General features: G+C 42.4%; 1 protein-coding gene and 1 long non-coding RNA gene across 2 annotated transcripts; one reads left to right on the top strand and one right to left on the bottom strand.

The window, feature by feature from the left end:
• Positions 1-597: 597 nt before the first annotated feature.
• RWDD2B (RWD domain containing 2B) lies at positions 598-13,546 on the bottom strand. The gene is made up of 6 exons (XM_004002791.6): positions 13,387-13,546; positions 9,818-9,988; positions 4,464-4,690; positions 4,303-4,370; positions 3,823-4,185; positions 598-1,901 (listed from the first exon to the last, which is right to left on the bottom strand). Exons 3-6 carry the CDS (start codon positions 4,668-4,670, stop codon positions 1,667-1,669), a joined length of 873 nt encoding a protein of 290 aa, XP_004002840.1. The 5' UTR covers positions 4,671-4,690; positions 9,818-9,988; positions 13,387-13,546; the 3' UTR covers positions 598-1,666.
• LOC132658337 (uncharacterized) lies at positions 13,288-16,479 on the top strand. The gene is made up of 2 exons (XR_009597803.1): positions 13,288-14,631; positions 15,140-16,479. It is a non-coding gene; the product is annotated as an uncharacterized LOC132658337 (long non-coding RNA).
• Positions 16,480-16,987: the final 508 nt, after the last annotated feature.

Genomic DNA, 16,987 nt, shown 5'->3' with positions numbered 1-16,987 from the left:
GAAGAAAGCTTATAAAGCTACATTATTGTAGTCAATGTTTTTATATTTCACTTGAGATCTATATATTTATACATACAATGTGTTTTTCATGAAAATAATGTACAAAGAGTAAAGAAGTTTTAGCAGTTTAGCCCTGCTGAAAGTAACATGGGCGTCACCTGGCCCCCTTGGTGGCTTGTTGCCATGTCGGTATCATGTTTGGTGGGGTACTCATCCAAACCTGGAAGTGGCGGGGGAAGTCAGAAACTAAGGTACAGCTGGTCCATCTGGCTGTGTGGTGGCAGCTGAGGAGGGCCTGGCATTTCCAGGGCAGCTGACAGGGCACCGGGGAGGCGGGCAGCAGGGGGGGGGGGGGACCTGAGAAGGCATGTAAGACTTGCATCCATGAACACCATTTGGATTTTTCCATGTGTGTATATCCAAGTTCTATCTACATTTCCTTGTAGTTCTTTTATCCCTTTTTGTTTTCTGCCTACACTTAGTGATGGCCACAGAAGTTGCCTGTTTTACTAAGATAAACAATGTATCGTGCCCCTGACCCCGACCTGTCCCTCTATCAGAGTCTGACTCAAGGAACACCCAACACACAGGATCAACTTGGGTGCTAGCAATTAGTAAATATTTAATCATCACTTTTGAAACTGGTTTATGCAGGGTCTCGAAAACCAGGTTGTGTGTTTATTTGAGTGGGTCAATTTGCTGAAAGTAGATTTACAGAAAGCCACTTGCAGAATGAAAAAAATGTGTCAAAATCCAATTTGCCAGAAACAAATGCTCTAAATTACCAATTCCATGCATGCTTGAGACCTATTAAAAAGTCTTCTAAGCCTTCTGTGAGGTAAGCCAAGGAGCAGGGCAGAGCATGAGCATACAGAAATAGAGATGAACTGCAAACTCTGTCTAAGAAAAATCCCACCTGTCTTTGTACCAAATGGATGGGGTACATGCAAAACTAATACTCTGAAAAAAATCTAATTGGCAAACTCACTTTCAGCTGCTAGTAACAGGCACAGAAATACAAATAAAACTGGTTTTATTTCTTAATAAGCTGTCTAGAGATAGGCAGGTGCTAGTGTTGGATCAGTGGTTCAACTGCTTGAGGATTGGCATCTCTGTGGCTCTCTTCACTCCTCCTTCCTTCATGGCTGAAAGGACGATTGCAGCTCTAGTGATCATTTTGGTGCTTGTGACAGAAGAGACGGAAGAGGTGCCCTAGTTGTACCTATCACTTTAATCAGGGAAGCAAAAGTTTTCCCAGAGGTTCCGTGGTCAAAGCTGTGTCCCCCGGCCACCCTAGCTGCAAGAGTCTGAGACAGTGAGCATTTAGCTTTTCCAGGTTCTTAAGTGGAGACAGATACAGGGGAAAGGGGTTGGGAATGGGTGGCAAGTTGGACCACCAATGTTATAATTAAATATAATTAACTTCTTTTTCAAAATAGGTAGCTTGTAAGTCAAGAAATGTCTATCAACAATTTTAAGATTATAAATTAAAACTCAGTTCTAATCATGACATATTTTTAACAGATGCATTTCTGCTACATTGCTTTGCCTTTTTTTTTCCCTCCCTAACATTCTAGAGTGGGACTAAAGTCAAAATCTTTCAAGCAAAAGAGAGGAAAAAGTCAAAAGACCAACAGTGGCAAAACGCTTTCAGCCACTCCCCTGCTCACTGTCCTTCCACACCAAACAACATCTGGAAAACATTCCCACATTTGTTGGCATTCAAAAACTGATACAGCTGACCAAAGTCCATGTGGTTTCCTCTGGCTCCATTAACACTGAATACTTTTTCTTCAAAAACTGAAAATTTTCTTTGTCTCTCCATGTCCTCACTCGTACCATCAAAAGGAATATCTTCTCGATGGCGAATTAAAATTCTTTTCCAGTTTAATTTTCTGAGCCTGAAAAGAAATTTTCAGAGTAGAAAATTTGAAAATGTGTACTCTAAAGCCCTGAAAGTAGAAGTTATAAAATAGATTTATCAATGCTTTTTCCTAGAAGTAAAGACATGTCCTTTCATCTCACATGGATTTTATTTTAATCTAATATGATTCCAGTAATGTGTGATCAGTCATGTCTGTTTTGCAATGCTATGGACTGTTAAGCCCACCAGGCTCCTCTGTATAAGGGCTTTTCCAGGCAAGAATACTGGAGTGGGTTGCCATTTCCTCCATATCCCATCCCCAAACTCATCTACTGCTATTATGACTGCCTGGTATCAGCATTTTACAAATGTAGAAATTCCTGAATCTTGACCTCTTGAAGGGGCTTGTGATTTAGGGTATCAGTAGAGAAATAAGATTCCCTAGTGGCTCAGACAGTAAATCTGCCACAATGCAGGAGATCCAGATTCAGTTCCTGGGTCAGGAAGATCCCCTGGAGAAGGGAATGGCAACCCACTCCAGTATTCTTGCCTGGAGAATTCCATGGAAATGGGAGATTGGCGGGCTACAGCCCATGGGGTCACTAAGAGTCAGACATGACTGAGCGACTGATACTTTTCATTTCTCACTTTCAGAGAAATAAGATTAGAAATCTTGTTCCAGAGGGTAACCACAACTTACAACATCGCTGAGAGAAGAATCAGATCCATAGAAATGGAGGGGACAGTAGACAGTGTTGTGGGCAGGGGCGGGATTTAATGTCTACCTACAGAGTATCTTCTCTGTGCCGTGTGTCAGGTGAGAGGAGTACACTGACCAAATGTGAGTGCTGTTTTAGACTAAATCCTGATATGACTTCAGGGACACGGATTTCCACATCTCTAGTATCATGTGATACATGGCACAGTGACAGACTTTTTTTCTTGGGCTCCAAAATCACTGCAGATGGTGACTGCAGCCATGAAATTAAGAGACACTTACTCTCTGGAAGGAAAGCTGTGATGAACCTAGATAGCATATTAAAAAGCAGAGACGTTACTTTGCCAACAAAGGTCCATCCAGTCAAAGCTATGGTTTTTCCAGTAGTCATGTATGGATGTGAGAGTTGGACCATAAAGAAAGCTAAGTGCTGAAGAACTGATGCTTTTGAACTGTGGTGTTGGAGAAGACTCTTGAGAGTCCCTTGGACTGCAAGGAGATCCAACCAGTCTATCCTAAAGGAAATCAGTCCTGAATATTCATTGGAAGGACGGGTGCTGAAGCTGAAGTTCCAATACTTTGGCCAACAGATGCAAAGAACTGACTCATTGAAAAAGACCCTGATTCTGGGAAAGATTGAAGGAAGGAGGAGAAGGGGATTACAGAGGATGAGATGGTTGGATGGCATCACCAACTCTATAGACGTGAGTTTGAGTAGACTCCAGGAGTTGGTCATGGACAGGGAAGCCTGGCGTGCTGCAGTCCATGGGGTCGCAAAGAGTCAGACATGACTGAGCGACTGAACTGAACTGAGTATCATGTTGTATACTGTAATAATTGACAAGGCATACAGAAGTTGTGAAAACCCTGGACTTCTCTGGTGATACAGTGGATAAGAATCCACCTGCCAGTGCAGGAGACACAGGTTTGATCGCTGGTCCAGCGAGATTCCACATACTGTGAAGCCGCTAAGCCCATGAGGCACAACTCCAGAAGCCTGCATGCTTTAGGGCCCGCAAACCACAGCTCCTGAAGCCCTGTCTGGCGTCTTAGAGCCAGCAAGTCACAACTCCTGAGCCCACGTGTCTAAAGCCTGTGCTCTGCTACAAGAGAAGCCACAATGAGAAGCCCATAGACCACAACTAGAGAGTAGTGCCCACTCGCTGTAAGAGGAGAGAAAGCCCGCACATAGCAACGAAGACTTAGCACAACAACAACAAAAAAGGTGGTGATAGCCAACCTTGACCAGAATTCTTCACAGGCACTCTGTGGGCCTTCCACACAAACAACACCAGGTTTCCCAGGCATGCTAAACCCAGAGAGGGAAAGCTCCTTTGCCCACTCAAGAATATTCTTTCTTTTGTATTTGTTGTAGATATGATGGCTGTAGATCCAGAGCCTTGTGAGAACGTGGTCGCCTGGCTGGACTGTACTTCCTGGAGCAGGGGATGGGGTGACGTCTTTGCTGATGTAGCCAGAAGCATGTTCTCGAACCCACTCTGTGGCATTCAGTATACAGACATCTCCGAGACAGTTCTTTTGTAGGTATGCAGTCAGATCCGTGTTCAGCTGAGCCTGCTCGGATCTACTTAATAATTCTGACCTGATGGAAAAGATATGGGATTAAACATTAAATCAATTTTCTCAGAACAAACTTGAGAAGTGCTTTTGTTCTCAGATTAGTTTTGACCTCTAAAGTTGGTCAGGGTCTGTAACGTACCTGACAGTAATTTCAGGCAGAACTGCAGGGTATTTAAAAGGAAGAATACAGGCCAGAGAAAACATCACCTGATTAAAAAAAGAGAGAGAGAAAAAAATTGCCCTAAGTGCTGTTTTAAGTTGAGACATATTTCAATGCTTCCAAAAGTAACACTGAATTACCACTGCTTCCTCAGATACATCCAGATTCATACTGATTGTAAAGTAAACTTTTGAAGATCGTCCTTCCATGGTCCTCTTTTCAATGCACTCTTTCAGTTCTGCTAAAGCCAGCTGGTCATTCATGATGAGCTCGTTCTCACCAGGGAACATACTGGCCAGCAGGTCCAACTCAGAGAGTTGGGCCTCTGCCTGGTCAATCTCAGTCATTTCGGGGTACCTGGAAGTTTCTAAGAAGGTAAGGATAAGAGAGACATTTATAAATACAATCTTGGGAGAACTCAACATCGGTACATATTGAACATGGGTACTTACTGAAAATCTTAATAAAATATGACATTTAATCAGAATACCTTCTGTGTTACTTTCAGATGTAATATACTAAGGATCGAAAGGGGTTTCCCTGGTAGCCCAGTTGGTGAAGAATCTGCCTGCAATGTGGGAGACCCAGGTTTGATCCTTGGGTCAGGTAGATCCTCTGGAGAAAGGAATAGCAATCTACTCCAGTATTCTTGCCTGGGAAATCCCATGGATAGAGGAGCCTGGCAGGCTACAGTCCATGAGGTGGCAAAAAGCTGGATGTGACTGAATGACTAAACCACCACCAGGGATCCAAACTGCAGGACAACCCAATGACAGTGGTAAAACTCCAAAGAAACCCAGGCACCAGATTTCTCTATAGATAGTTGATGTGGCGTCTTAAGATACCACAATGAGCAATTACATGGAAGTAAACTAATTGTGTAGTCAAAAGTCATATCAATGATATAACCAGGAGAGAGGCTCTGTCTGGTTACCTTGGAAACTCAGAATGAAAAGAATAAGGAAGAAAGTTAGATGTGTGGTCATTTTTTTCTCTTAATATTCATTAGTTTTTAAAAAACAGAAGAATGTGAAAAACAGAAAATAAAGGCTAATTATCCCATAGCTCAAGTAACACATGTCAACAACAGCAAAAAGTTACAAGATTATAAAATTCAAATGACGGAGAAAGGTTAAAAGTGAAGACACAGTTTGCTGCTGGTGATTGCTTCCTCTAGCTAAGCCCCCTATCCAAGGCAGAGATTTTCGTGTTTCAGAAACACTTTAGGCATTACACATATATCATGGTGGTATAATTGTAAATATATGTAGAGAATGAAATATATCATTAAAATGTATCTAGAAGGGGTGATATTTACAAATCTTTTGTCCTTACTTCCTAACTCTCTCCCCACCAAATATATTTTGGAGATCTATCCACTGAAAATTTGAGATACCAAGGGAACATTTCATGCAGAGATGGGCTCGATAAAGGACAGAAATGGTATGGACCTAACAGAAGCAGAAGATATTAACAGGTGGCAAGAATACACAGAAGAACTGTACAAAAAAGATCTTCATGACCAAGATAATCATGATGATGTGATCACTCATCTAGAGCCAGACATCTTGGAATGTGAAGTGGGCCTTAGAAAGCATCACTATGAACAAAGCTAGTGGAGGTGACGGAATTCCAGTTGAGCTATTTCAAATCCTGAAAGATGATGCTGTGAAAGTGCTGCACTCAATATGCCAGCAAGTTTGGAAAACTCAGCAGTGGCCACAGCACTGGAAAAGGTCAGTTTTCATTCCAATCCCAAAGAAAGGCAATGCCAAAGAATGCTCAAACTACCGCACAACTGCACTCATCTCACATGCTAGTAAAGTAATGCTCAAAATTCTCCAAGCCAGGCTTCAGCAATACGTGAACCGTGAACTCCCTGATGTTCAAGCTGGTTTTAGAAAAGGCAGAGGAACCAGAGATCAAATTGCCAACATCCGCTAGATCATGGAAAAAGCAAGAGAGTGCCAGAAAAACATCTATTTCTGCTTTATTGACTATACCAAAGCCTTTGACTGTGTCGATCACAAGAAACTGTGGGAAATTCTGAAAGAGATGGGAATATCAGACCACCTGGCTTGCCTCTTGAGAAATCTGTATGCAGGTCAGGAAGCAACCGTTAGGACTGGACATGGAACAAGACTGGTTCCAAATAGGAAAAGGAGTATGTCAAGGCTGTATATTGTCACCCTGCTTTTTTAACTTCTATGCAGAGTACATCATGAGAAACGCTGGACTGGAAGAAACACAAGCTGGAATCAAGACTGCCGGGAGAAATACCAATAACCTCAGATATGCAGATGACACCACCCTTATGGCAGAAAGTGAAGAGAAACTAAAAAGCCTCTTGATGAAAGTAAAAGAGGAGAGTGAAAAAGTTGGCTTAAAGCTCAACATTCAGAAAACGAAGATCATGGCATCTGGTCCCATCACTTCATGGGAAATAGATGGGAAACAGTAGAAACAGTGTCAGACTTCATTTTTTGGGGCTCCAAAATCACTGCAGATGGTGACTGCAGCCATGAAATTAAAAGACGCTTACTCCTTGGAAGAAAAGTTATGACCAACCTAGATAGTATATTCAAAAGCAGAGACATTACTTTGCCAACTAAGGTCCGTCTAGTCAAGGCTATGGTTTTTCCTGTGGTCATGTATGGATGTGAGAGTTGGACTGTGAAGAAGGCTGAGCGCTGAAGAATTGATGCTTTTGAACTGTGGTGTTGGAGAAGACTCTTGCGAGTCCCTTGGACTGCAAGGAGATCCAACCTGTCCATTCTGAAGGAGATCAGCCCTGGGATTTCTTTGGAAGGAATGATGCTAAAGCTGAAACTCCAGTACTTTGGCCACCTCATGTAAAGAGTTGACTCACTGGAAAAGACTCTGATGCTGGGAGGGACTGGAGGCAGGAGAAGAAGGGGACGACCGAGGATGAGATGGCTGGATGGCATCACGGACTCAATGGACGTGAGTCTGAGTGAACTCCGGGAGTTGGTGATGAACAGGGAGGCCTGGCGTGCTGCAATTCATGGGGTCGCAAAGAGTCGGACATGATTGAGCGACTGAACTGAACTGATCTGAACTGATTCACTGTCAGCACATAGATTGATTTATCTCATTCTTTCTGGTGGTTGACTCATAGTGAATCAGATAGATACGTCATAATTTATTGCATTCCATATCTACTGATGGGCACTGGGTTTTTTCCCACAGTTTTGGTATTACGAACACTTCTATAATGGAACTTTATGAATACACACACATACAAACAGACACAGTTTGGTGAGCTGTGAATAATATATACACAAGAGTAAGTTTGCAGAGGTGGCTGATTGGTACAGCATTTTACAAGTTTGGATATTGTCAAGTTGCCTTCCAGAAAGTTGCTACATGGAAGTTTAAAATTTTCACACAGTCCCCTGCTTTAAGAAAAATTCTTGGTATATAGTCTTTATATGATGTTCTGTGTCTGTGTGAGCCATTCATTCGTTTTTACTTTTAAGGAGGCAGACTCACCAGCCTTTTCTTTTACAGCTTTTGGACTTTGAATCTTCGTTGGAAAAGAGTCTTCCCCACTCCAAGGTTATAAAGATTACAAGATGCTAACCAAAATAGGATTTTAAAACATTTTTTAGAATTTGATAACTTGATTTTCATTTGCAAGAAAGTGCAGGGCCATCTAAGAAAACATGGAGGCTGAGCACATGTATTTATTTCTCTTTCTCTCTTTTCCCTCCATTAAAATTAGAGTAAAGGAATAGATTCTTAAATATAAAGGGACAGAAATGACAGATAAATGCTGTCAACAAAATACGGGAAGATGGAAAGGGGTGAATGAGTCACAGCTAACTTAGATTTCAGCTTTTTTCCCTTTATTAACTGCTTGGTCGGGTGGGGAAGGGAACTGCAGAACTTCAGAAGGGCTCAGAACTGTCAACACCAGCTACTTTGGAAAGTTGCTCTGTGTATGCCGCAGAAAACATGAATTTGTTGAAACTCTAGAGTCTAGACTTTAGACTCTCTTTCAGGGTTTCTTAATATTGGCACTACATATCTGAAGGCTGAATCACAAATTATAAGACTGTTGTTCTAAATGTATGTAGAAGAAAAATTTAAGATTATTATATCATTGAATTAAAAGTGACATAAGGTTTCTGTACTTTACTGACACTGGTAAAATATGACACCAGCAGACTATAATGGGTTGCTTCTTTTTTGTGTCAAGTCTGGGATATTTGAGGCAAAAAAAAAATATCCAAAGGAGTGATCATCACGTCCTTCCTTGGGTCCTGAGGTCCTTCACTGATCTGCCACCCTCTCTCCACCTTTCAGAATATTGTTCTCCTTTATATATATATATATATATATATATATATATATATCATGATTCTTTTGGGGAAGACTAGGAAAAATATCCTGAAAAGTGGAAGTCCCTCTAACATAATATTTTTAATTTATCAAGTTGGCATTAAAAAAAAAGAAAAAGGGGGAAACGTTGTTATAAGGAAAGCTGATTTAAAAATGCCAATCTTATGAAACTGCCCTAAAGAAAAACCGACGCATAAAACTGTGTTTCTAAGGATGGTCACTGTTAATAATAAGAAAAAAAATCAGAAATGGCTTAATTGTTCAGCAACAGAACAGGAGTTAAGTAAATACACAGGCATATCTTGGAGATACTGCAGGTTTAATTCTAGACCAACATAATAATGTGAGTATCACAATGAAGTGAATGACACAAATATTTTGATTTCCCATTGCATATAAAAGTTATGTTTATACTACACTGTATTCTGTTAAGTATGCAATAGAAATATGTCTAAAAAAAAACAACGTGCGTACCTTAATGATAATCTTTTTGTAATAATGACATCAAAGATCACTGGTTACAGATCACTATAACCAATTTGGTAATAATGAAAAGTTTGAAATATTGGGAGAATTACCAAAATGTGAGAGAGAGACACAAAGGGAGCAAATGCTGTGGGAAAAATACCACCAGGAGATGTGCTCAAGTTACAACAAACCTTCAATTTGTAAAAAACAAAAAACATACTATCTGCAAAGTGCAATAAAATGAGATATGCCTGTATACCCTGTATATCCAAACAGTAGAAGATTATGAAATAACTTAAAAAATGGATATTCACATTGATGTTCATGATGTATGGTTACTTAAAATAGTAGACTATAAAAATAAAAAATAAATGAAAATAGGTTGTAGAACAATATAAATAATCAATAAATAATATTACTATTCCTTCTTACCATCACACATACATGAAAAAAAAAATCACAAAGAGAATTCACCAAACTACTAACAGTTGGCTAATGTGGGTTGACAGAAGAGAAGGATTTTCATTTTTTAATTTGTATGCTTCTATATTGCTTGAAGTTCATGATTAGCGTGTAGTACCTCTAAATTCACTAGAAAGGAATAAGAGTTATGCTTATAAATGGAAAACAATCCCACTGATACAGAGGAAACATGGCTTACCTTCTCAACGAGAATTTACTCTGGGGAATCAAACACCATTATTTCAGTTGGTGGTGTCTTCATGGACTTCCTTTTCATCTTTGGTAAAGGTTGATTGGGCAGCTATTATCTGTAGAGCTTCATCCTTCATTCCTTCCTGGAACTATTTAGTTTGAAGATCAGGACTTATATCTAATAAAACATAGAACAGTGAAGGTAAAAAGGCCAAGTGTTCAGTGACGAGTATTATCACAAGGATTAAAATGAGGGCATGATCAATAAAATGGGTCATCAAAAAAAGATTTGAGGAAGGTGGCACGATTTGAGTTGAGCCTTAAAGGAAGGCAAAGACTTAGACAAGGGAGGAGGAGGCATAATGTGCCAAGGGAAAAAAGGTGTGCAGGGCAAGAAAGCACAAGAGAAACAGCATGGACCTGAACCTGTCCCTTCTTCACAAGTCCAGCTGCCCAGGTATAATTCAGGGATTCATCGTTTGGAATATTTTCCCTTATGCTACTTATTGTTTGTCCTCTAAACCCATTCTTGGTCCTTCTTTACCCTTCCCTGGACTCTGGACAGCTGACCTCCACAGCCTATAGCACCCAAGTCTTCTGCATTTCTTGTGGTTGGCCAGTGCTCTGGCTGGAAGTGGGAGGATGAGAGGAGAAAGAAGCCAGGGTATTTCTTCATTATTCTTTCCCTGCTTTGGTGGGATTCTGACAATGACCTATGACCAAGCTCCTGCAGGCAGCCCTTCACTTCTTTAGCTCCAGTAGAACTTTCAGCCTAGAGAAAGTCATGGTTCCTTTAAATCTGGCCATACCTTGGGACTTCCCCCAGTGGTCTAGTGATTAAGACTCTGTGTTTCCACTGCAGGGGGTGTACGCTTGATCCCTGGTCAGGGAACTAAGATCCCCGTGTACCGTGCTGCTGCTGCTGCTAAGTCGCTTCAGTCCTGTCCAACTCTGTCCGACCCCGTGGACGGCAGCCCACCAGGCTGCCCTGTCCCTGGAATTCTCCAGGCAAGAACACTGGAGTGGGTTGCCATTTCCTTCTCCAATGCATGAAAGTGAAAAGTGAAAGTGAGGTCGCTCAGTCATGTCCAACTCTTCATGACCCCATAGACTGCAGCCTACCAGGCTCCTCTGTCCATGGGATTTTCTAGGCAAGAGTACTGGAGTGGGGTGCCATTGCTTTCTCCGCTTGTACCATGTGGTAAGGCCAAAAGATACATATGTAGGGGTGTGTGCGTGTGTTTGTGTCTGTGTGCACTTAGTCGCTCAGTCATGTCTGACTCTTTGTGACCCCGTGGACTGTGGCCCACCAGGCTCCTTTGTCCATGGAATTTTCCTTGCAAGAATAGTGGAGTGGGTTGCCATTCCCTTCTCCAGGGGATGTATGTATACACACACACACATATATCTTCAGAATATATATATGTGTATATATATATCTTCAGAAATATTTAAAATCCCTGGACTATTAGAATTCCTTATCTTTTCTAGTCCTGTTGGAGTTGGGGAACTAGGAAACAACTTGTTAGATGGTTATTAGAGGAGGTGAATTTACTTGGCTTTTTATCATAGTGGTTAAGTATACTTTGTTGCCACACTGCCAAGATGCAACTCCTGGCTCTGCCACTTACCAATTGTGTGACCTGAGGCAGGTGGCTTAATTTTCTGTGCCTTACTCTTCCCATCTCCAGAATGGGAATGACAGGGCTGCTGTAAGTTATTAAATGAGGATGTGTGGGAAGTACTTAAAATGATGCCTGGCAACAGAGCAAGTGCCATAAAGAGCTTGCTATTTTTATATTCAATCAACAAATATTTCTTGGGTACCTATTGTATGTCAAGCACTAAGACTGTAATGATGGACTAAAGTAACAAAAACAAAAAAAATCTCTGCTGTCAGAGATTTAACCTAGTGGGAGCAGACTATGATAACAGCACACACACACACACATTGCCATGCCCTCTTCCTGGGGATCTTCCCAACCCAGGGATTGAACACACGTCTCCTGCAGCTCTTGCACTGCAGGCTGATACTTTACCACTGAGGCACTGAGGAAGCACTTCATACACCGCTCCCCTGCACCCCACATATATGTCCAGTGAATAACTGTTATGAAGAAGGTAAATAAGATAACGTGCAAGTTGCTGGGGGTGGTTCAATTATACACAGGCTGGCCAGGGACAGCCTTTTTGCTAAGGTGACTGCGGGGGAACGAGACTTGAAGGCATTGAAGAAGAAAGCCATGTGTTCAAATGAGCAAAAAGTCTTCCAGGCAAAAGGAACAGCATGTCCATAGCCCAGGAAGCACGATGATGCTACAGCAGGTGGCTGGAGCAGTGAGCCAGGGGCAGGGTTTTAGGACAAAACGTTAGAGAGGAAATCAGGGGCAGTCATGTTGGAACTCAGGGAATGGCTAGGATTTAGGTTTTTTAAAAAGATATATTTATTATGTATTCGGCTGTGCCAGGTCTTAGTTGCAGCACTGGGGATCTTGCAGCATTCGACCACCGGGGAAGTCCCAGGATTTGGGGTTTTATCCTGACTGATATGGAAGGCCACTGAAGGGGTCTGACTTATCAAAGGCTCACACTGCTGGGAAGAAGGATGGAAGCAGAGTTAGCAGGTAGGCACTACAATGATAGAAGGAGAGATGATGGTGACTTGGATTAGGGTATGGTAGTGGAGGTGGTAAGCAACTGTTCGTGTTCTAGACATGTACTAGGAGTAGACCAACAGGATCACTGATTAATTATATGTGATATGTAAGAATAACTCCGAGGCTTCCAGAAAACTGCAAGAACGGACCTGCCATTTACTTGGATGGGGAAGATGGTGTAAATCTGAAGTTTGGTCTTAGACTAGGTAATGAAACGTCTATCAAGCCACCTAGTAAGTAGAGACGTCCAGCAGGCAGCTAGATGAACAACTATGGCGTTTATAAGAGATCTGACTGAAGATGTAATTTAGGGAGTACTGAGCATTTCTCTAAAAGCACGTTTATTTAGTTAGTCCGGGAGTGAGTTAATTTGGGAACAGGCCTCATTGAGTTTGGAGGTTTGGGTCTCAGCGACGTATGGCTGAACAGCTACCGAAGTGATGTCACAAATAAATGATTTGTCCAGTTATTTTCGTAGACGAGGTTTCAGTCCCAGAAACACCTTGAACAGGATTTTCTGACTCAAGGTTTTAGTGAATATCACTGTAAGAACGCAGACTGACATCAGCTTCCTTTCTTTTTTCCTTGCAGTTTTTTTCTTTTTTATTTTGACTACTTTTTTTTTAAAGGACTTGGCTGTCCAAGTCCTAACTTACTCAGAAAGTTTCCCCTGGCCCCTATCCTAACTACAGACCATGTTCAGGATGTGCGTGGGGTGTGTGTGTTTGGGGCAGGGGGCGGCGCGGCGCGGCGTAGAAGAGACGAGGGTGGGCGGGGCCAGGAAACGAAGCTAGTTCTAACCAATGAGCGGTGAGAAGTTAGTGGGAAGGCGGGGCCACCAGGTCGCCGAGTTACCGAGCGGTGGACTGGGCCGCCGCAGCATAGGAACTCCCGGTCCGCAGGTGGACAGAAGACTCACCTCGAGCCATGGACCCACTCAGTGCTGTAACCCCGCGTTTCCTGGCTGCATAAACGGCTCGATTCTTATTCGGAGACACCCTCAAGGATCCCAGGGCTAGCGAACCGGAAGCCGACAAACAACCTTGGTCCCGCCGCCTCTGGAGAGTGAGACACCGCCCTCCCGGACGGGCGCATGCGCGTTCTCAAGCCCGGGCGTCCCGGAAGTCGGAGGTGATAAAACCGGGCTCCCTGGGCCCGGCTTCGTTTCTGACAGCCGGATAGTTTTTGTTCCTCCCTATTCGTGTTTCCCAGCTGCTGCCACTGTCAGTGAGAAGCATGGCCGGCAAGTTTCCTGGGTCAGGATATGGTCCACTGAAGCATCGCCCCTCAAATTCGAACTTGTGGCGGAGTCCTTCGGGGATCTTGGTATAACGCAGATGGGATTCGGAAGGTAGCCTTGGAGTCCCACGTTTTGCATTCCTAAGATCTTCCCAGGTAGTAGCGGTCCTGCTGGCCCCTGAACGACGCTGAGTAGCAAGGCAGTAGGGACAGGTGAGCGTGGATGGTGGCCGTGGCGACCCTAGGAAGGACCCTGTGCCAACACAGAAATTTATCGCCACGGATCAAGGACAGTTTTAAGCTGACTCCCCAACACGAGAGTAATTAAAAGATGTTTTTCTTAACCAACTAAATATACGCAATGTACCTTTTCCTCTATGTTACATATTCATTGTAGAAATCTCATAAGATTTATCGCCTGATATTGGGTCTTTCCTGGCGGCTCAAACCGCAAAGAATTTGCCTGCAATGCGGGAGACCGGCGTTTGATCCCTGGGTTGGGAAGAGCCCCTGGAGGAGAGCTTGGCAACCAGCTCCAGTATTCTTGCTTGGAGAAACCACATAGACAGAGATGCTTGGCGGGCTACAGTCCATAAGGTCGCAGAGTCGGACACGACTGAGCGACTAAGCCCAGTACAGCACAAGCTGGTATTAATATTAGGTACTATCATTGCTATTTTTTTTTTCTTTTTAAGATGTTTTTAAAGGTCTTCATAGCTTCATCTTTTACATGGTGTTTTGTGAGCATTTTTCAGTGTCATTAAATAATCTTTCTCCAACTTTTATGGAACATTTCAAGCATTACAGCAAAGTTGAGAGAATTTCAAGTGAAGCAATTCACAAAGAAAGGAGGAGGAAGTTGATTTTGCTCCCCAAAGGATTTTTGGAATGTCTGAAGACATTTTGAGTTGTCACAACTGGACAGGTGTGTGCTTTGGGTACCTAATGGGTAGAATCCAGAGATACTGCTCAACTTAGCAGGGTGCACCAGGGTACACCAGGGTTCCCCCCTACAAAAAATTTGCTGGTCTAAAATGCTGGTAGTGCTAAGGTTAAGAAACTGACCTCAACAATGCCTAACTAGCTTTGTCATAAATCTAATTCAGCCATCCCATCTCTTATGCCTTTCAAAGTAAACTGCAGACATTAGTCTACTTCTAAGTACTTAAGCATACATAACATTAGGATTTCAATTATGTAGGGTTTTTTTAAGTAAAAAGGAAATATATATCTTAAATGTATATTTGCTGAGTTTTGGCAAATTCATACACCTTGGTAACTCAAATCCTATTAAAATGTAGAACATTACAGCACCCCAGAAAATTCTTTCAGATTCCTTCCCAGTCAGTCCTCAAGGAACTCAACAGGCAACTATTAGTCTCTCTCTTTTTTTTTTTTTTCCTCCACACCATAATTAGTTTTGCCTGTTCTAGAACTTAATACGGGGAAGACAATGGCACCCCACTCGAGTACTCTTGCCTGGAAAATCCCATGTATGGAGGAGCCTGGTGCCCTACAGTCCATGGGGTTGCTAAGAGTCGGACACGACTGAAGTGACTTAGCAGCAGCAGCAGAACTTAATAGAGATGGAATTATCCAGTAGGTACCTTTGTGTAAGGCTTCATTGTGTGTATCCATGTTCTTGTGTGTATCAGTAATTTCTTTTATTCCTTAGCTGTATCCACTCAGTGACTATACCTTAGTTCTTCCATTCCTCTTTTGATGGAGACATGGGCTGTTTGCAGTTTTTTGGCTATTATGAGTAAGGTGTGAATAGTCAAGTACCAGCATTTCTCATGACTGAATTTCTTTAGTAAGTATTAAGCATTATGTTCCAAATACTTCTAGGTTCTAGAGATATAGCCAGGAGATATAGAAGAAGACAAAGATGCCCCCATCTCAAAGAGCTTAGGTCTGCTTGTTTCTGGGGCAGGGGAGAAAGGAAATGGCACCCTACTCCAGTATTCTTGCCTGGAAATCCCACAGGAGGCTGGCGGGCTACAGTCCATGGAGTCGAAAAGAGTCAGTTAAGACAGTAACACACACACCTAAGGTCAGGGTGGTGGGGCAGGGAGTAAATACATAGGTAACTATGAAACAAAGATACCAGGTGGTGATAAATGCTGGGTAGAGAAGTAAAATAAGGTGATGTGAGCGATAGGGTAGCCATGTTACCTATGTTTTTCAGCCAATTTCTTTATGTGAAAGTGACTTTTAAAGTGTGAACAGAATTAAAAGCTCAAAAGTGAATGGCATTCTAGGTGTGGTACAATGGCCCTAAGGCCATTTTAGAAAAGGGGGGGAAAAAAAAGGTCTTTGTGCTAAATTAAAAAATTATATAAGCAGTATAGAGCAGGAGAGCCGTTTACCCCCCAAATTTAACCATCATTACTCTGGCCAATTCGACAGGTTAGGGTGCCCCTTTCTTAACCTACTTTTATCAGATTACTAATAACGATAACTATTTATTCATATCATGTTTTTATTGTGAATTACCTGTTTATATCCTTTGCCTGCTTTTCTATTGGGACCTGCATCTTTTCCCCTAGCGATTATTGTGTCTTCTGCATAGGACTAAACTCCAAGGCGACCAAAGCCTATGTTTATTTCACTTTACAGAGGGCTTGGCACTTAACCTATTTCTAATGCATAAACAGTAAATATTTGTAAATTTTACCTTGTCAGCAAGGTTATTTCCAGACTATATACTCAATTTTAGAAGGCCGGCTGGTCAGAATTCGGGAAAATGAGTAAAATTTAAATGTCCCCCTTCAAATGTGATGTGTTTGAGTAAGGAGACTCAAATGTCTGACCACCCCCAGGTACCAATACTTTAGAACTGTTTACCCAGAGTCGCTCAGTCGTGTCCGACTTTTTGTGACCCATGGACTGTAGCCCACCAGGCCCCTCTGTCCATGGGATTCTTCAGGCAAGAATACTGAAGTGGGTTGCCATTTCCTTCTCCAGGGAATCTTCCCAACCCAGGGATCGAACCCAGGTCTCCTGCACTGCAAGCAGACGCTTTAACCTCTGAGCCACCAGGGAAGTCTCCTTAGAACTATTTAAATAACCCAATAACCACAGTGGGTCCAGTGGTAAAGAACTCGCCTGCCAATGCCGGAGACACAAGAGACATGGGTTTGATCCCTTGATTGAGAAGATCCCTTGAGTAGGAAATGGCAACCACTTCGGTATTCTTGCCTGGAAAATTTTATGGACGAAAGGAACCTGATGAACTGCAGTGCACGGAGTCGCAAAGAGTCCGCAAGACTGAGCGCACA

Source organism: Ovis aries, chromosome 1 (genome assembly GCF_016772045.2).
Source record: "Ovis aries strain OAR_USU_Benz2616 breed Rambouillet chromosome 1, ARS-UI_Ramb_v3.0, whole genome shotgun sequence".
In the NCBI taxonomy this organism is placed as follows: Eukaryota; Metazoa; Chordata; class Mammalia; order Artiodactyla; family Bovidae; genus Ovis; species Ovis aries.
Note: the sequence above shows the minus strand (reverse complement) of the source record. Positions and strands in the feature narration are given on the sequence as shown.

Excerpts from the sequence above, each read along its gene's own strand:
- RWDD2B (XM_004002791.6), bottom strand. The coding sequence starts at position 4,670 with ATGACTGAGATTGACCAGGCAGAGGCCCAACTCTCTGAGTTGGACCTG. Across the intron at positions 4,371-4,463 it reads ATGTATCTGAGGAAGCAGTG|GTGATGTTTTCTCTGGCCTG; the intron begins GTAATTCAGTGT and ends TTTTTTAATCAG. Across the intron at positions 1,902-3,822 it reads TGTGAAGAATTCTGGTCAAG|GCTCAGAAAATTAAACTGGA; the intron begins GTTGGCTATCAC and ends ATTTCTTTTCAG.